The following is an 18,889-nucleotide window of genomic DNA, read 5'->3' as shown; positions in this document are numbered from 1 at the left end:
CCAGATTAAACATTAGCCAGAGCTCTCTGGATAGGGTTGGCATGTGCTGAAGTTGGGGTCTGCAAATAGAAGGAAAAGAAAATGAGAGTTGAGAATAAAATAGGAGAGTTAGAAAGGAATCCATAGTATACTTGCCGTGCTGTGTAGCAGCAAGTTTCTTTCCTTCTCCGTTTGGACTGTGGCTGGGAGTGGGCCACTGTTTGGGTGGGAGGTTGTGGCCAGGCAGAGCAGGGCATGAAAAATGCCTGCCTCTTGGTCTGTCTCAGGGCAAGTCATTCTGAGCCCAGCAGCTCTTAGGCCAGAGAAGCGAGGGCACATACCTCTGCCCTGGACTGGCTGCCGGGCTCACCTCTCCATCTTTCCCCACACCCAGGGCTTGTCCAAGCAGCCCAAGCACTCTGGGCTCTGGCTGGCCTCCTAGAGATGGTGGCCGAGTCCTCCTCCCTGAAAACCAGGATCTTGCCTCAGAGGAGGTTGTCCAGGGTCAGTGTTGTTAATGGTGTTTATGTGCCCAAAGAAAAAGCATGCTTATCCGAAGGGAAGGGGTGCTTGTGGGATTCCCAGAGGATAGAGCCAGAGAGGAAAACCTGCCCCCAGCGTCTCAGGCTTGGCCCTTTGTATTACTGTCTCTCCAGATTACCACGCCACCCAGAGGGTGCTATTTATCCCCATTTTACAGATGAGGAAACTGCAGGCCACGCAGCTTCGAGTTGGAGACAGGCATTTGGATGCAGTTTTTTCTGGCTCCAGAGCCTGGGCCCCAGCTCCCTCATTCCCCCTGCCTCCCACTCCCCTTCCCATGGAGACCCCACCCCACCCTCAGATGGCTGTCCTGTGTCCATGTTCACGTTATTATTCACGCAGCCCCTGGGCATCACTGGCTGTCGGTGCTGCTGTTGTAACCCGTGCGCTTTGCTTCCTTCCAGGAGCTTGGGCCCCTGCCCCAGCCCGGTAGAGGCTGTGGAGGTGTACGGTCCAGAAGCCTGGTACCCAGCCCGGCGGCCCATCCCTGGCTGTGGGGAGCGGAAGCTCCCACGAGGTAGCGGTGGCCTGCAGCGGCCCCCTCCCGGCAGCGAGCCATGGGCCAGAAGCTCTCGGGGAGCCTCAAGTCGGTGGAGGTGCGAGAGCCGGCGCTGCGGCCGGCCAAGCGGGAGCTACAGGGAGCGGAGCCGGGGCGGCCGGCGCGGCTGGACCAGCTGTTGGACATGCCCGCGGCGGGGCCGGCGGTGCAGCTGCGGCACGCGTGGAACCCCGAGGACCGCTCGCTCAATGTCTTCGTCAAGGATGACGACCGGCTCACCTTCCACCGGCACCCGGTGGCCCAGAGCACCGACGGCATCCGCGGCAAGGTGGGCCACGCCCGGGGCCTGCACGCCTGGCAGATCAACTGGCCGGCGCGGCAGCGTGGCACCCACGCCGTAGTGGGGGTGGCCACGGCTCGAGCCCCCCTGCACTCCGTGGGCTACACGGCACTGGTGGGCAGTGACGCGGAGTCGTGGGGCTGGGACCTGGGCCGCAGCCGCCTCTACCACGACGGCAAGAACAGGCCGGGAGTGGCCTACCCCGCCTTCCTGGGGCCCGAGGAGGCCTTCGCGCTGCCGGACTCGCTGCTCGTGGTGCTGGACATGGACGAGGGCACGCTCAGCTTCGTGGTGGACGGCCAGTATCTGGGCGTGGCCTTCCGCGGCCTCAAGGGCAAGAAGCTGTACCCGGTGGTGAGTGCGGTGTGGGGCCACTGCGAAGTCACCATGCGCTACATCAACGGCCTTGACCGTAAGTACAGAGTGGGGGTGCCTGGCGGTTTCAGAGGCGGCCTGTCGCGGGACCAGTTGGGGAGGGCGGCAGGAAGCAGGCGAGGCCCCACCTTCCGTGGTCGCTGGGTATAACCCTGCCGTGTAGAGGACGTCGACTCGCCTTTACTGGCTTGGTGATCTTGGGCTGTGCCTCAGTTTTCCCACCTGCAAAAGTGGCACAAGGACAGTAACCTTGGGCGGGTTGTTGTGACGATCACATACCATAATAATGTATGTGATGCGCTGAGAACGGTGACTGGCACCTAATAAGGGCTTCCTGTGTTGATGCTAATCATGAATCTTGCTGTCTGTATAACGGTTATGCAAAATGAGGTCTCCTCTGTGCCAGGCCTCAGCTCACAGCAGGAGGAGAGGGACGGTGGAAGATAGAGTCCCTGCACACGAATTCCATACACTCTGAGTTGATATGTATAATAAGTGTAGTAAGTGATGATAATAACGACTCTCCTGTATTGACCACCAGCTGAAGGCAGGGACTGGACGCTCAATTCCCAGCTCTTCCTGGTGAAGAATAATCATCTCTAGCTGATTATTGCCTCCTGGGAATGAGAGCCAAAAGTTGTAGAATCTCTTAATTTCTCCAAGAGGACCCAGAAATCTAGATCTGTTTGAAAGATCCCAATTTTCAGGAGTTGGCAGCTGCTGAAAACACCACTTCGTCAAACAAAACACCCTCGCAGGCTGTAGGCAAGCCCCCAGGCTGCTGGGGTTGATCCCTGGCAGCTCTAAGGCCTCCTGTCATTTAACATGCACCATCATGCTGTCAGGCAGCTTCAAAATCACGGCAACAAAAATGGTTATGTTTTTAGGAGGGAGTCATTCGGAGGCAGGGTGGCCTCTGGACAGAGGCATCTATGGCCACCAGCTGAGCGGAGCCTTGTGGGCTTATGCACTCCTCATCCAAATAGACTTGCTGCCACACCCCTGACACAGCTCACAGAGGCAGGTGCTTAAAGCCTGAATTCCAGTTTATTCATTTCAAATGAGAGATATAATTGCCCCCATTTCAGGGAGCAGAGCTATAGAGAGCCAGGGTCTACCTAGGTCATCTGTCAGCCCCTGAAACTTATTCTTTTTCCACGCTCCCCCCACCTTCAGTTGAGGCGCTGAGAGTAACACCCAAGAAAAGAAGTCAAGAACAAGATTTTACTCAAGTAAAATTTATATTTACTTGAGTATAGGTTAGGTTGACTGTTTTCAAGGGTGCCAAGCCAGCAGAAAGTGGCTGGTGTGCTCAGCTCTCTGGTGTAATAGGTGACATTCTTGCTCAGATTTCCTTTTCACGGTTGTTGAACTGAGATTGCCATTGATGGCAAAGTGTTGTTCTGTTTTCTCTGATTTATCTGGTTAGATCTCAGAGCAGCTGAGTGTGTGCTGAGAAGGGCTAGTTTAATCATCCCAGTGCCATGTGAAGAATGTCTGGAACCCTCACAGACTTGGGGCGCAGGCAAACCCCAGTACCAAGAAAACCAATGGCAACAACAAACACTCTTTTCAAGCAGAATTGGGAAATTTACTTGCCAGAATTTATCCTGGGACTAGAAGGGTGGACTTGGTGCACAAAGCTCTGGAGTCTGACATGCCTTAGTTCCAACTGCATCCCCAGTGCTCGATGGTTTTGTGTCTTCAGTCATTCTAATGCCTTACAGCTCATTTTGCTTGTCAGTAAAATGGGCAGGATCAGGTCTCTTTCACAGCTGCTGTGAGATCTCGTAGCTGGGATTAAAGGCTGACATTGATACCCAGCAGGAGCTACCTGAGCCAGCAATTGGGCCCCCAAGGTGGGCTTCCTCTTGGGTATTGATTCACTGGTATTGATGCCCAGCTATTATCTGTTGCTTGGTTTTCAGGCACAAAGCTGAGATGCTAACAAGGTCATAGACCGTGGCTCCCCCATGAGTGTTAGGATCAGGAGGAGTCAAGCCCTGGTATCCTCCTTGGTGCAATGTTGGTGGAGAGCTAGGTGGGAACAGATAGTTGTGATGGGGGCATTTTGAGTGCTTGGATCCTTCAGGTGGCTGGAGAAGCTCGGTGAGGCTGAAACGTGGACTGTTCCATGCTTCTCCCCACTGGCGGTGATTTTTGAGGTTGGCTGAAGCTGGAATGCTCCTCGAGGAGGCAAGCAAAGGCCAGGATGTCATGTGATGCTGGCCTGTAGCATCTGTTGTTCCATGTCAGGATTGGCTTGTCTGCTATGACACTGGCCTGTTCTCCAGCTAGAAGTAATGTTCTCTATCATGGGCAGGGTATGATTGCAAAAAGGAGGAGCTCAGCAGAGGCACCTGGCTGGCTCAGTCGCTTAAGCGTTCGACTCTTGGTTTCAGCTCAGGTCACGATTTCACAGTTCATGAGTTCAAGCCCCACATTAGGCTCCACACTCCTGCTTGGAATTCTTTCTCTCTTCCTCTCTCTCTGCCCCTCTTCTGCTCACTCTCTCTGTCTCTCTCTCAAAGTAAATAAGTCAAATTCAAAATTTTTTTAAAAAGGGGGGGAACTCGACTTTTCTGTGCTTTGAAAGGCCATGGTCAGCCTAGGGCAAGCCCTGACTACGGAGTGGGCCATAGGACATGCTGCAGTGGACTCTGATAGGGGCTGGTTGGGAAGGGACTGTGTGATGCCTGTAGCTGGGACCTGGGCTGATGTCCACCAAGGGCATCCTGGGCACCGGGAGGCGTTTGGCCTCAGGGAGTCCCTGGGCAGGGAAGATGACCCAATGTGGGGTTGTGTACGTGAGAATTCTGTGCCAACATTGGTTGCGGACATGATGTCAAGTCCCCATTCTCAGACCCAACAGGGATGTAGGGGAACACAGTCAGAGACACGTTCTGGAGCAGAAAGGCGGGGCTGCTCTCTGGGGTTGCTTCCCCGGAAGATCATCAGGGAGAGAGCTGTGCCCCGGGCTCCTCACAGACTATGTTAGTGTGGCCCTAGCATTCACCAGAAGGCCGGGCGCAAGGATTACCGCTCTGAACCTCACTGTTCTCCTTTGTAAAATGGACGTAGTAAAGCTCGCCGACACAGAGCAGTTACACGGCAAGTGGTGCTTCTGCTTTCATTAGCTAGGTGAGCGGAGCCAGGTCCTGGGGTTGACCTATGGGTTACAACAAAAGTGGCCTCAATAGAAGCTTCTCCTCTAATGTGACGGAAGGAAGTTGATGGGTATCCTTTTCTCAATTTTTGAATTTTTATGACTCTGAAAGCAAGACCTAAAAAGGTCTAACCTCATTTAACTCGGAAGCATGTGTTCGCTGGGGGCAGGAGTTCCTAGAAGCACGTTTTCCTGTTGCAAATGTGTTCTTTGGCCGTGGCATGGAGTGAAGTGGCTCTGCCTCTCAGAGTTTGCTGCAAAGAGCTGCAGGACCCCCGGGGGCCCTGCCATCCAAATGAAGCACAGAACCAAGGCCGGGCAAGTGGGCAAGTCTCCAGATGATCAGATCCAGGGCCCAAATAATAACAGCAGTAATAGCACACCAGCAATAAACTAAAGTCCCTCTTAGGTGGTGCTGGGCTCTATTCTAAACACTTTACAAATTTTAACTCATTTAATCCTTGTAACCACTCATTCAGCCAATGCCTGTATTATCTCATTTAAAGTGAGGAAATTGAAGCACAGAGAGCTTGAGTATGTTGTTCAAGGTCACCAAACTGGAAACTGGGGGAACTGGGATTCAAACGGGAGGCATAGTGGCCCAGCGGGCCCCTTGTGGAGACGTTTGCAGAGGGGGCAGAAGGGAAGGAACAGGAAAGGCTGCTCCACCGGGCTGGGTGGCCACGCAGCCAACTGGACTTTTCCTTCAGCGGTGGGTCTAGGTGAGACTCTGAAATGCTGTGCTGGTAGCTCTCCTCACTCCTGCCTTCATCTCTAGCCCTCAAAGCTCTTGGCTCAGCACAGAGCTCCACGGGGTGTTCTAAAAAGTTAGCTGCATAAAGACAGCCCCAGCAGTGGCTGTGAATCAGGCATGCTTTGGTCGCTAACAGGAGAATGTCACTGAAAATGTCCCAACTGCTGTGAGGTTTGGCCCAACTGCTGTGAGGTGGGCCAGGCCTTTGGAATCTGCTCCAGGATGGTTTCCGGAGTTGCTCCTCTGCTCCCTGGCTCCTCCTTCCACATGTTGGAGGCCAGGAAAGTAGGTTGACAGAACGGCTTTGTCTCCTGTCTTGGAGATCTTGGGTGGTGAGTGGAGTATAAGTGACACAGGAAGTGGAGAGGAGCCCCAGACAGAGACGCGCAGGCTTGGAGTGCCACACAGCTTTGATTTGAGAGTCATATAACAATTATAAGGTGTTTGTTTGTTTATGCCATTCATGTTTCGTGCTCTGGGCCAGGCATTCTTCTCTCCCTCTCCCTCTCCCCTGCCTCTCTTTTTTGTGCCTACAATAAACATGGAGGCATTGTGCTGTTATTATCTCCATTCTGTAGATGGGCAAATGAACTCTTGGAAAGGTAAATTAGTGAATGTGCTCAAGGCCACACAGACAGGCAGCAGTAGAGCTGTGCTTAAACCCGGGCCCGGGCACTCCTGTGCTCTGCCTCCTGCTGTCTAGACCATCCCTGACTCCATTTTGCCCACCAGGTAGGGCCTGATTCCACAGAGCAGGTGTCGGTGCCCAGGGCTCATTTTCTGGGGTGGGGGTTGTGGGGGAGAACGGGAAACATAGGATCTGAGGTCTAATTGGCAGAGAGGGCTTGGCCACCTGCATCGGGCCGGGGAAACTGTATTTCCAGACGTTGTTCCTAGATGGTTTAATTGACCTGCCAACAAGTATTTATTGGCGCAGCGGCTCAGCAGAAGAGGCTGGCAGCCAGCCAAGGCTTCTGGTATTGATGAAGGCCAGAGAGAGTTTTATACCGAGATGAGTACAAGGACACCATCCCCTTGCCAGAGCCATCCTCCAGTCTGCACTGAACTCACCACCTTCCTGCTCAACTCCCATGTGTCTCTCCCAGGTGACATGGTCCTCCCAGTCTCCCTGACATTGAGACTCAGCTCCTCTTTGCTCCTGACGCAGGGACAGACCTGGTCTCCCCTTCGCCCTCTGTCATATCATTGTGCCCTGACCCCAGCTCACCCCCAGCCCTCAGCCCAGGCTGTCCCCTGGGTACTCATTCAGCACCTAGTGTCCCTCATCTGCTCCATTTACTTTTCCACATGTGTGCCTTCTTTCCCCAAGTAGATATGAAATAAGTTCCTTAGGACGAGGGACGGTGACCCAGGAGGCATGCGTGGGGAAGCCATAGAGACTTAAAAATATGTATGCATTTGGGGCGCCTGGGTGGCGCAGTCGGTTAGGCATCCGACTTCAGCCAGGTCACGATCTCGCGGTCCGTGAGTTCGAGCCCCGCGTCGGGCTCTGGGCTGATGGCTCAGAGCCTGGAGCCTGTTTCCGATTCTGTGTCTCCCTCTCTCTCTGCCCCTCCCCCGTTCATGCTCTGTCTCTCTCTGTCCCAAAAATAAATAAACGTTGAAAAAATATGTATGCATTTACTTATGTTTGTCTTTTTAATGTTTATTCACTTTTGAGAGAGACAGACAGAGTGGTGAGCAGGGGAGGGGCAGAGAGAGAGAGAGAGGGAGAGGGAGGCACAGAATTGAAAGGAGGCTCTAGGCTCTGAGCTGTCAGCACAGAGCCCGATGAGGGGCTCAAACTCATGAACCATGAGATCATGACCTGAGCCTGATGCTTAACTGACTGAGCAACCCAGGTGCCCCTACATTTACTTTTGAAAGGCAAACTGAAATATAAACATGACAATGGAATACCCCTCTCCCCTACACCCATCAGCTCCCCAGCTCCTCTCCCTGCTGGCAACCTCCCTTAACGGTTTCTCGAGTTTCCTTCCAGAATTTTATGACAGAATTTTTACATGAGTGTGATCATGCTGTAAACATTGTTCTGCATCTCACTTCCCCCTTAATAGATCTTGACGATGATTTAATATGATTAATGTAGAGCTGCCTCATTCTTTATTAACAGCTGTATGGAGTTTCTTGGTATGGTTGTCTCATAATTTAATAACTCAGACCCCTGGTTTTTGACATTAAGGCAGTTTCCAATCTTTGAGAATGATCATTTGATTCCGATTTAAGTTTCATTTCTGCCTCCTGGCCAATTAACATCCTCGAGCCATTGTTTTCCCATCTGTGCAGTGGGAATAATTGTATGTACCTTTGCATCATTGCTGCATGAGAAATGATGCAGAAACAAAGCATGGTCCAGCACGTGGCTCCTAGGTGTGTGTGCTGCAGGGGACTGTGGGTATGACTGCGCTTACCCTGCATGACCGATTGGACCATGTCCAGTGCTGAACTCATCCTGGACACTTGATGAATCTTGTGAACGATTTGGCTTCTTGTTTAAGATATAGTAGAATGACATTAATTTGCTGTTACGGAGGCTTCAGACAGTACTGGACTCAGATCATTTGAGTCACATAATCTGGTCCTTTCGTAGGGTGAATGTCAGTGTGGTAAGTCACCGGGTCCCTTACCTGCACAGAGCGGGTCCACAATGAGTGTGGCTTGCTCTTCTGTTGTTGCCACTGCCGCTGCTGAAGGTGGTGGTTCTGGGAGGCAGGGACTGCATCTCAGCCTTCTCGGCCACCCGCTGTTGCACCCCTTAGAACTGAGGACATAGTAGGTGTTCAGTAAGTACACGTGAATATACTGGCCTCCTACCACCCGGCGCAGCTTTTCTTTTCTCTGCTGCAGCGGGACCTGAGTCACAGTTAGTTGGAACAGAGGGAGGCTGGCTACGAGAGGCCGCCCTCTTGAAGCCTGACCCTAGAGTGACCCATTCCCGCCTCTCATTGTGTGTGGAGCACAGCACATCTGTCCCCACACTCAGGCCAGGCGAAGGCTGCACGATGGCCTGAGCAACTCAATTCAGAATCTTGACATTCAGAAAGTGGCCCCTGCCCTTTGTTTTCCACAAAAAGGAACAGACTTTGAGCTGAAAAAAAGCTTTTGCTCAGACACCGTGGCCTGCTGTGAGTGGGGGTTTTTTGCATTTGAACAGCGGTGGGTAGGTTCACTCTAGGAAAGTCCTGCCTGTAGGAAGGGGGCTCTGGAGCTCAGGCTCAGTCAGGAGAGTGTCACCATGGGCCGGGTGGCAGTTACACACGGGGCACTGCAAACAATGTGTGCCTGCCATCTTCCTTTCAGAGGACGTCAGTGTGGCCTCGTGGGACAAGCTAGGGCTCACTCCTGACTGGGCTGCTCATTAGCTGTGACCCTGAGCAAGTCACTTCACTTCAGAGCCTCAGTTTCCTTATCTATAATAGTAATAGAAACATACCATGCTACAAGTTGTCATGTGGATGATATATACAAAGTAAGTGGGCCAGTGCCTGACACATAGTAGATACTGGAAAAAGTAGGTTTCACAATTGCGGATTATGACAATTGCAGCTCCCATAGATTGGTAAAATTACTGTTAGAGCTATTAAATGTGGAAATACTCATTGTTATTGAATTTTGGTCCACGGGGCGCCTGGGTGGCTCAGTCGGTTAAGCGTCTGACTTCGGCTCAGGTCGTGATCTCATGGTTTGTGAGTTCGAGACCTGTGTTGGGCTCTGTGCTGACAGCTCAGAGCCTGGAGCCTGCTTCAGATTCTGTGTCTTCCTCTCTCTCTGCCCCTCCCCTACTAGAGCTCGATCTTTCTCTCTTTCTCTCAAAAATAAACATTAAAAAAAATATTTCGGTCCACATTGTGCAATCTGAGGGATTTCACATAAGGGAGTATGTTGGTTTGGGGAGGTTTTTGACTCTTTTATCTTTAAGATACTTGGTGGAAATGCCACCTGAGGTTCAAAGACCACTGTGAGTTTGTCGCAAATGAGCTGGGAGTGTTTAGCCTTCCTTGTGAGCAGTTTCAAAGGTTTCCAGCTAAGTGTCTGGTTTAAGCATTTTGTAGTTCCCGGTGGCAACTTGGTTGGTGAACGAGTGTTCAGCAAGGATGTCCAAATAAGTGACCCCCTTGCCAGCTGTGCCCCACATGCATATTCAGTGGGGGTGAGCTGCGGAGGTGGTGGGCCCGAGGGGCAGCATCTGCCTGAGAACAGATGGTCAGTAGGCCCGGCTGTGGGCCAGCCCCTGCTGGACCTTTGGAGGAAAGGGAAGGGGGAGTAGGTGGCCGGTCTCCACTCTTCGGGAGCTGGCAGGAGAGTGAAGGCAGGCCCCAGGCATTATAACTGGAACAGATGCCATCCAGCAGCCAGTGCCGGACCCCCACTTTACAGGTGGGAGCTGAATGGACCAGAGAGCTGGGAGGACATGCCCAAGGTCACCAACTAATTAGCCTAAAACCCAGACTGCCAATCCCCCTTGAAAATGCACCTCGCTGGAAACAAGAGAGTGAGAATCCAATGCAATTTGTGAGCCCATCTTGAAAAACCCTGACATAGATGACAGAGGACATAGGAGTTTAAGAGGAGAATGATGCCTTCCTAGAAGCAGCCTTTGCAGTTTGAGCAAAGTTGAAACCCTCCATGGCTTCCCAGTGCCTCCTACATGTCAGAGACCCTGTCCCTACCCCTCTCAGACCATAGAGCAGGGAGTTCAGCCCAGAGATCAGAGACCCACTGGTCCCTTCATTTATGATGAGCTGGGCATAAGTTTCCTAACTTCTCAGTTTCTCAGTATTCTCATCTGTAAAGTGGGTCTGATGATGGCACTCACCCCATAGACTCGTGGTCAGCAGTGCTTCTCAAACCTTAACGTGCATTCAGGTCAGCTGGAGATCTTGTTAAATGAGGTTCTGACTTAAGAGGTGTGGGCCGTGCCCGGGATTCTGCATGTCTGACAAGCCTCTAGGTGATGCTCACGCAGCTGCATGTTGAGGGCAGGGCACAAGATAAGACTTCCACAGGAATGGCTTGTCCCTTACTTCCACCGTCCTCACTCTGATCCTGCAGCCAAGCCAACCTGCTTATTCCTCTGTGCCTTGGTCCGTGCTGACCTCTTTGTTGGAATTGGCCTGTTCCTCAGGCCCGCCCCCCTCCCCTCATCAAAGCCCAGTGTTACCGAGCCAGGCTCTGCCCACTGCCCCTCCTGCCTGGCTGACGTGAGGGTGGTTCCTGTGCCTTGCCCCCCGACACTCCCCAGCCTTCCGATGTCCACCTGTGCCTCAGCATAGTTCCTTCATTTCCCATCCAGCCCCATTTTCCTCTTGTTCTCATCCTCCCCAACCACCGTGTGACCCAGTTTACCTGTCCTGGAACCCCAATTCACACAGCTGCCAGCAAGGTATACACAAGTAAATCCGTGAATTTTCCATGAGGGCAACTTTGTTTGGGAAAAGATTACTGTAAATAGAAACGGATCTTTGTTAAACAGTTATTGAGCACCTACAAAAGTCCACATACTGCTTGGCGCTGCTCATGCATCACATCGTCTTATTTAGACCCCCCCCCCCCCAGCCCCATACAAATGCTAGAAAGTGCCCTGTGCACATTCGCTCATCAAATCCCCACAGATGAGAAGGTACTGTTGCCCCGCTTCCCACAAGAGGAGCCTGAGGCCAAGGGAGACGGAGAGCCCGCCCACAGCACAAGCTTGGAGGCAGCCGTTTGCAGGGGAATCCAGGCCGCCAACCCCAGCACCCCCACCTCTAACCTCCAGGCCGCACGGGGTCACGGCGAGCCTTCCTTCAGCTTTGCTGGTGGTCTCGAGCCTTAGCAGAAGAGTTTACTGAAGCTGGCATCGGCAGACCCACTGCCACGGCATTTAAGCCCCCTAAATACAGGACATCCGGACTGTGTTCATTCCCACCTGTGCCCGTGGGAGCGGTGCTGACGCGGAGTGGGTGGTGCGGTGGTAGCGATGAACGGAGTAAGCAGATTTGCAGGACGGTGTTGAAACGACTGGGGAGAGCAAACAGCCTGCCAGGCTGGCAGCAGCATTTGTTTGCCGCGGTCGGGGAGCCAGCTGACCCTCCCAGTCGTGTCCCTTGGTTAAGGCAAGGGGGCAGTTAGCATGAGTTACAGCCCAGCCCAGACACTAATAAGGCTGCTTGTCTGAGGCCTTCCATAATTCAAGCTAAGCCTGTCCCGTTTAAGGGCCGTTCTTCATCGCATCTTCCAAGACTCGATGCCTCCTTAATGATTTATTTGCTTGGGATGAAATTAAGCCGAGACAGCGTGAGCTTGGAAAATACTGCCGGGCTGGTTCTCCCCAGTTCTTCATCCTTAGTGGTGGCCGCTTCTCTACACAGAGCTGTGAGCCCTGCTTTGTGACCTACCTGCTGGGAGCCCCGGGGGGCACGGGCGGCCCTGCCACGACCCTCTGGGGCCACATCTGATGAGGCACCTGGTGCCTCTCATCTTGCCCACCTCCCAGGCTGGCGACCCCCCTGGGGAGCAGCGAGGGGTGGGAGCTGCCAGCAAAGACATTGCTGTCTTGGCTTTGGAGCCATTTAAGTAGAAGCGCTTGAGGTGATCCATTTGGAGCTACGGCCGTGTTCCAGATCTTGCCCTATTTGTTGATGTTTCTCCCTCAAAATGCATTTCATGAGAGAGTCCCAGGGTGAGAGTGGGTTTGCTTCTGGTGTTTAGTGAGGTGGATGACAGATCTCTGCCTGAGTCTGGGCCTTGCTAGGAGGTGCATGTGGGATCCGGTTTATCTCCCTAAGTGTGGCCGCCTCTGTGGGGAGGGGCCTAGATATGGCCAAGGGCCACTCACGTGGAGGCCGGGTGCCGAGTGAGGGTGGGACGTTTAGTCCAGCTCCTTTGGAGTTGCCTCAGGAAAGGGGTGAGTGTGAGGGTGTGTGAGGACTGAGTGGTCCAGGAACGGGGAGTGTGCTCATGTACCTCACTGCTGCCTCAACGGGTCGAGTGTCAGTGTTGGGTGCCTGAGTTTGGAGAGGCTGCTTTACTCCCCTTGTTGCCTCCTGGGGTGTCCCAAGGGGTGTCGGGGTCGATCGGTCCATCGTGTGGAAGTTCTGCCCCGAATCAGTCCCTCAGCCAGGGCTCCAGGGGGTGGAACATACCTGTGTGTGCCACTTCTGCACCTTTGGGATGGCCGAGGTGCGGTCTCGTGACGTCCGGAGCCACTGTTTTTCTCCCCGTCGACAGAGACTAGGTCGCCCCCTTTGCCCTCGTGTCCTCAGCATCTGGCACATGGTGCTTTCTCAGTGACCTCTGTTGAACGAATGACTAGATAACCGAGGGTCCACGTGGCAGGGTGAAAAACCATTGCAGGTTTGGGTGGAGGAGGACAAGGCCCAGGGAAGAGCACATTCCTCCTACAGCATCTGCACAAAAGCCTTTACAAGCTTCCTGTTGAAACTTCGGGGAACGGAATCCTAAGAAGTTTCCAATTAGCCAGGAATAGTAAATTAAAATGAGTCGCACTCTGCCCACAGCCAGTAATTTGATCTTGGTGTAAATAAGCGTTGCTCAACCACATGCCGTCCTGCGGGGGCCAGTCCGTCCCGCGGTGTAAGGAGGTGATTTATCCTTTCACTCAGTGTTTGTGAAGGGCCTGACCTGTGCTGACCTGGGCCGGGAGCCGGGCTGCAGTGGTGAGCAGGGGAGGCAGGCGGGCTTTCCACTCTCCGTGGAGCCACAGTCTGCTGGAGAGCCATGGTCACAATAAGAGAGGCTTTTTATCACTCAGCTTATCAGTCAGTGACTATTTTTTAAAACATCTCCTGTGTGCCAGGCACTGGGGGTACTGTGATGGCAATTTAGGAGAAAAGGCAGAAACAGAAAAAAACAAATAAATGCTGTGATAAATCTAGACATGGAAAATTGTGGTTAAATGAGCAAAACAGGGGACCATGATGGGAAGGGGTGTCTCCATATGCTGCTGCTGGGGATGGGCCCTGGAGGTATCTATGGTAAGGTGGAGGCAGCCCTGGGAAGACCTGGGGAAGAGTGAGTTGCTGGGCACCAGGCGGCAAGTCTGTGGCCAACAGGGCAGCCAGCAAGGCCGGGTGTGGTGCAGGGGAGATCAAGGGCTGGGAGACATAGGGGTTGGCAGAGGCAGGACTTGGGGGCCTGCAGCCCGTGGCATTTCCTCCCATCCTACAGACTCAGATGATTCACTGTTTTTTAAAAAGTCGTAAACAACCTTATTTTAAAGAAGCAATATTTAAAGTTCCTTTTCCACTGGGACATGTCTCCTGGTTCTACCAAATGGCACGCTGTTGGACGTTTGGTGAGGGTAGCTTTGTTTGAGGTGGGTATTGCCATTTCCATTTTTACAGAGGAGTTGATTGAGGCCCAGAAAATTTGGGAGCCTTGCCCAGGTCGCACTGTGAGTGGGAATGCTGATTTGAACTCCATCTTTCATTTTTCCACATTGTCACTGCTCAAGAGGCGGATCCTAGGGGTGTGTGTGTGTGAGCATGACAGGGCTCCGTGGGTCTACTAAGAGCCATCTGGCAGTCCAGATGAAGGCCCCAGAGAAGGGGCCTCTCCAGAGCAGGGAAGCCCATGGGGACCTGGGTAGGTCTAGCCCCACACTGTTCTTTTGTTCCTCCAGGCTGTTGAGGGTGCTGTGGCTGGTGATTTGTGGTTCACAGTTGTCTTCCCTATCTGGGTGGTGAGTGGGTGACCCAGGGCTTGGAGCCACCACTGTGGCCAAGGTCTGGGCCAGCCACTGTTCATTGTGCTTCTGCTCCTCCGTGTCCTTGGCTGCACCCTGGGAAGGGGGACACCTGGGTGGGTTCTGGGCAGGTAGGCTCTGCCTTCCCTTCTGTCCCCTGGCATGATGGAGCTCCAGGGATGGGACAGATGTCTTTTGGCTTAGGCGCTTGTCACCTCCAGGCCGGGTGAGCCACCCAGGAGGGACATGGCAGGTGGAGGACTTTGTTTCCATTTTGGACGACACCGTCAGCTTCCCTCAGTTATTCAAGGTGTTGTGGCAAAATGGATTGTTGAGATATGTGAGTTGAAAAAACATTTTCAGGCTGAAGTAACTTGATTTACCTAGAGTCTGGTGTTGGGTGGAAAAGAGAAGGAGCAGTTAAGTCCTGGAAAAAAATGCTAGATTTGGAGCCAAAAAAGCTGGTTCAACCCATTCCACCTTGGCCATCAGCTCTGTGTGACGTCGGGCAAGTTACCTCACCTTTCTGTGCCTTTATTTCTCTACTACTGGAAGGAGGGGATTGGACAAGATGACCTCAAAGCATCTCCATTGTCCTGTTTTGTTATCTAGTGTTGAGACACTATCTGCACATGATGACAAATATTTTACACTGCTGTGCTGTCCAGTACAGCAGCCGCTAGCCTCATGCACCTGCTTGGATTTGAGTTTCAATTAATGAAAGTTAAGTTAAACATTCAGTGCTTTACTTGCACCAGCCACATTCAAGTGCTCCATAGCAACATGTCGGTGGTGGCTACCATGTTGGATGGGTACATGCAGAGCGTTTCCATCGTCACACAAAGTTCTCGCGGTCAGCGCTGCTTTCAAGCCCCTGGGGAGGACTGGGGAACATAATAGAGGGGTGCAGGCCTCTGTTTCCATTCTGGAACTATTCTGGGGTCAGTGCCAAGAGGAGAGTCAGCTTTCCCCTGGGCCTGGCTTGAGCAAGGTGGGTGTAGGAAGAAGATTCAGCACAGATGCCCATCCAGGGAGTGTTGGGCACAACCAGGAAGGGAACCTTAGAGAATGTCAAAGGTCCTGGGTGAGGAGAGCCAGGAGGGGGCCAGTGACAGAGGTATGCAAGGAATGCCAAAGAGGAGGGCCTGGGGACAGCAGGGGCCAGGAGCCCCTGGGGAGTGGCGGCTGCCTCAAGGAAGAAACAGGTCTGGACACCTGGGTTCAAGATCCGAGAGCAGCCATCACCCACCCCCAGGTCTGTGTCCTTGGGCAAGTTTCTGAGCCCACGGAGCCTCCGCTTCCTTTTGAGTGAAAGGGGAGGAAGAAGAAATGAAGGTTTTGATGGAGATGAAATAAAATCAGGCTCTTGAAAGTCCACTGTCAATGGTACGGCCAAATCATGTTAGAGAGTGCTTCACAGAGCACTGTTGACGATTTGTGTTGACTTGTAATCACAGACGGGCTTCAGCTGTGATTTTAAGGACCTGAGGTGTCTGTCCTGTCTTTCCAACTGGATGGTAGGCTCTTTGGAGAAGGGGACCAGCCCGTTCTTCCGGTGTCTCCTTAGCCCCGAATACTCAGGCACTTTGCCTTTGCTCAGTTGAATGGAACAGGGCCGGTGGCCACCATGTGGGGGGCCATGCTGGCTTGTCCTCTTTGCTCCTGACCCGGTGGCCTTTCACCAACACCTAGCCATGCTCTGAGAGTTGTTGAACACTCTCGTTGTCCCTGACACATAGGCACATCTGGCTAGGTCTGGTTGTCATTTTCTGAACCCATGGCCCATCTCAGGCTCTGACCCCAGCCCCACTGTGTGTAAACAAATCAAGGGCAGAGGTCAAAGGCCAGAGCTGGGCTTTGCCAGTACCTCGCACATGCTGTTGGCAGGAAGCAGCCTGGTGTCTGGTTTCATCATGTAGGCCCCCGCCCCATGCAGAAATCAGCTTTTTGTCTGCATTCCTAGCTGGGAGGTGACATTTCTGGCCGGCTTGTCAATGATGGATTGCCTGCTACACACCAGCCCTGGGTAGGTTCATTGCTCAGGTCTGGCTCTGGCTTTTCATGAAGTCTGCACCATGGGCGTGCAGAACACAGAGAGGGGAGCTCGAATCCCACCAGAGCCACCTTTCCTGCCACAGAACTGGTACGCTTCCCAAAAAAAGTGGCAATGAAGATAAGTCAAAGAACCATTTGATAAACATCTCCCAGCCCCAAACAAGTGTTTTACACATATATGCATCCCATCCTTTTGGCCCTGTGTGGGTCATATTAATATCCCCATTTCATGGATGAGGAAACTGAGGCTGCTAGAAGCTAAAAGGTTGCAGGGCCAGAACTGGAATTGGAACCTTATCTGTCTGACTCCAAGTTCAAAGGCTCCCTTTCAGGAGGTCCTGAAGGCCTCCTTTCTTGCTCCTGGCATCTTTCCTCTGATCACGATGAGCTGTAGCAGAGTTTTTAAACCATCTGATATGCCCTGTAGCATCCTTGTTTTCCTTGCTTAGCCTCAACTTGACGATCTGAACGTCTCTAGATGTGTGTTTAAGGCCAGGTTTTGCGGAGCTGTGTGACCTAGGCCAGCCACAGGACCCCCTCACCCCCTGAGCCTCAGGTGTCCTCACTAGACAGTGGGGACACCATACGTATCCAAGGAGCTAGAGGAATGGAGTGCCCCAGTCCATGGGAACTGTGCTCTGTGGTTTTTCTGTTGTCCCCTTGCTACCCACCCACCCCCTACCCCAAATAGAACCCTGGATGGTGCCCCTCTTATTCAGGAAATGTCCGCCACAAGACATAGGACAGGCATCGGCCCCACTCGGGCCCCATTTTCTCAGCCTCTTGTCAGGAGGGAGGCCTGGGGGGCAGGGGCCCTCATTGTGCCCCTTTCTCTAGGCCACCCCAAGGCGATGTGCCCTGTGTGTGGCCTCCCTCCGCAGAGCCCGCGTATCAGAACTTCCATCACAAAAGTATGGCCCCAAAATAAATAAACATTAAAAAAACAAGAGTATGGCCCCCAGTCCTGAGACCAGGCAAATTTCACCCTCACACTTTTGCTTATGCTGTGCCCCCTGACTGGAGGCCAGCCCCACCTCTCTGTCTGCCTAAAGGTATCCTTTCTCACAGGTCAGAGAGATACCAACTTCATTTTTAAAGTCCTCTTTAGTGATCTCAGTCTGGAGTAACAACATTCTGTACCATTGGAGCATATCTGGGTGGATAGTAGGGGCCTGCAGGGTTTGTAACCAAGAAAAGATGAAGGCATGACCACCTTCCTGGTGACACATCTTCGGACGTCGTTCTCTGTGGCTCCTCCTTGCTGGACTCTGGCCCCTGTCACCTCTCCCTCCACTAACTCCAGAACCTCTGGAGGCCCTTCAGGGCATAGGGGAAAGGCTCTGAATTGGGCAGAAAGCCCGAGCTTGAATCCTAGCTCTGCCCTTCCAAACCGCGGGACTCTGCACTTTTGCTTTGTTCCCATCATCTGTAAAATGTGGCTAATAATGGCTCTGCTGGAGGGTGACAGAGAGGCCAATGAGCCTGCCAGCATGAAAAGCCTAGCACAGTGCCCAAGGCCTGGCATCACTGGATGGAGCTCAGGTGGCTGTTTCTTCTCCCAACAGTAACAGCATGTGATATACTCCCAGGTGGATAGTGGGCATGCAATAAAGACTTCTTAGTTCTTTTCAATCTTTCTTTTGTAATGTTGCTCTATTAAATGCAACCTGAGGCACTCCAAGGCCCAGAGCAGAAGCACAGTGCTTGCTCAGCCTTCCAGGGAGCTTCTGCCTGGCCCTTCCATCCTCCTCCCCGACACCCCTGCCCTGGCCCCTCTTTGCCCTCCTCTCCATGCCGCCTGGGCGACTGCAGTGGCCTATAAATCAAACCTGTCCCTGGAGACCTCTGACCCAAACCAGATGGCCCTACATCGCCAGCACGGAGTAACCCAGCTTCCAACAATGCTCGACCCCTCCCATGCCTGACCCAGGGCCTTAGAGCTCCTTTACGCAGCTGCCCTGTCAATCAATCCCAATCCATGATCCAGGCTCTAGCTGGGGGCCATGACCTCTCAGAGACACTTAGGGACTGTCTTGGAGACATTCCATTAAAGCCATATAAAGATCTCTGGAAGGTTTGTGCTGCCTGCTTTGCCACACCAGGCCAGGGAGTAGCCTGGCTCAATAGCCCCAGAGCTGGTGTGCTCTGTGCAATCTTCAACCCCTCTTCCAGGAAGCCTTCCCTGACTACAGCAGTTACTGTAACTTCTATGGCATAGAATGTCTGACAGCCCCAGGCACTCACTCATATATTGTTCATTCATTCTGCATTTACTGTGCTTCCTTTGCACTGGGAAGCTTGGACGTTGCCCTTACCGCCAGGTATACCCAGAGACAGCTATGGATATAGATTATTACAGGACAAGGTGTTAGGAGCTACAGTGGAGCAGGAGACCCAGAGCACTGTGAGAACTTAGAAGTGGGTGTACTATAACCTAGGAATCTAGGACAGTTTCCCAGGGAGGAGCACTG

At 52.9% G+C, this 18,889-nt stretch overlaps 1 protein-coding gene across 1 annotated transcript in view; it reads left to right on the top strand.

Annotated features, from left to right (window-relative positions):
- Window positions 1-18,889, top strand: part of SPSB4 (splA/ryanodine receptor domain and SOCS box containing 4) — an 81,920-nt gene that overhangs the window by 15,210 nt on the left and 47,821 nt on the right. The window contains exon 2 of the mRNA XM_043595264.1: window positions 927-1,773. Within this exon, the coding sequence (XP_043451199.1) occupies window positions 1,080-1,773 (694 nt within the window). The 5' untranslated portion in view covers window positions 927-1,079. The remainder of the gene's footprint in view (window positions 1-926; window positions 1,774-18,889) is intronic.

This window comes from Prionailurus bengalensis, chromosome C2 (genome assembly GCF_016509475.1).
Source record: "Prionailurus bengalensis isolate Pbe53 chromosome C2, Fcat_Pben_1.1_paternal_pri, whole genome shotgun sequence".
Classification (NCBI taxonomy): Eukaryota; Metazoa; Chordata; class Mammalia; order Carnivora; family Felidae; genus Prionailurus; species Prionailurus bengalensis.
The sequence above is the reverse complement of the archived record's forward strand: the minus strand, read 5'-3'. Positions and strand labels throughout refer to the sequence as shown.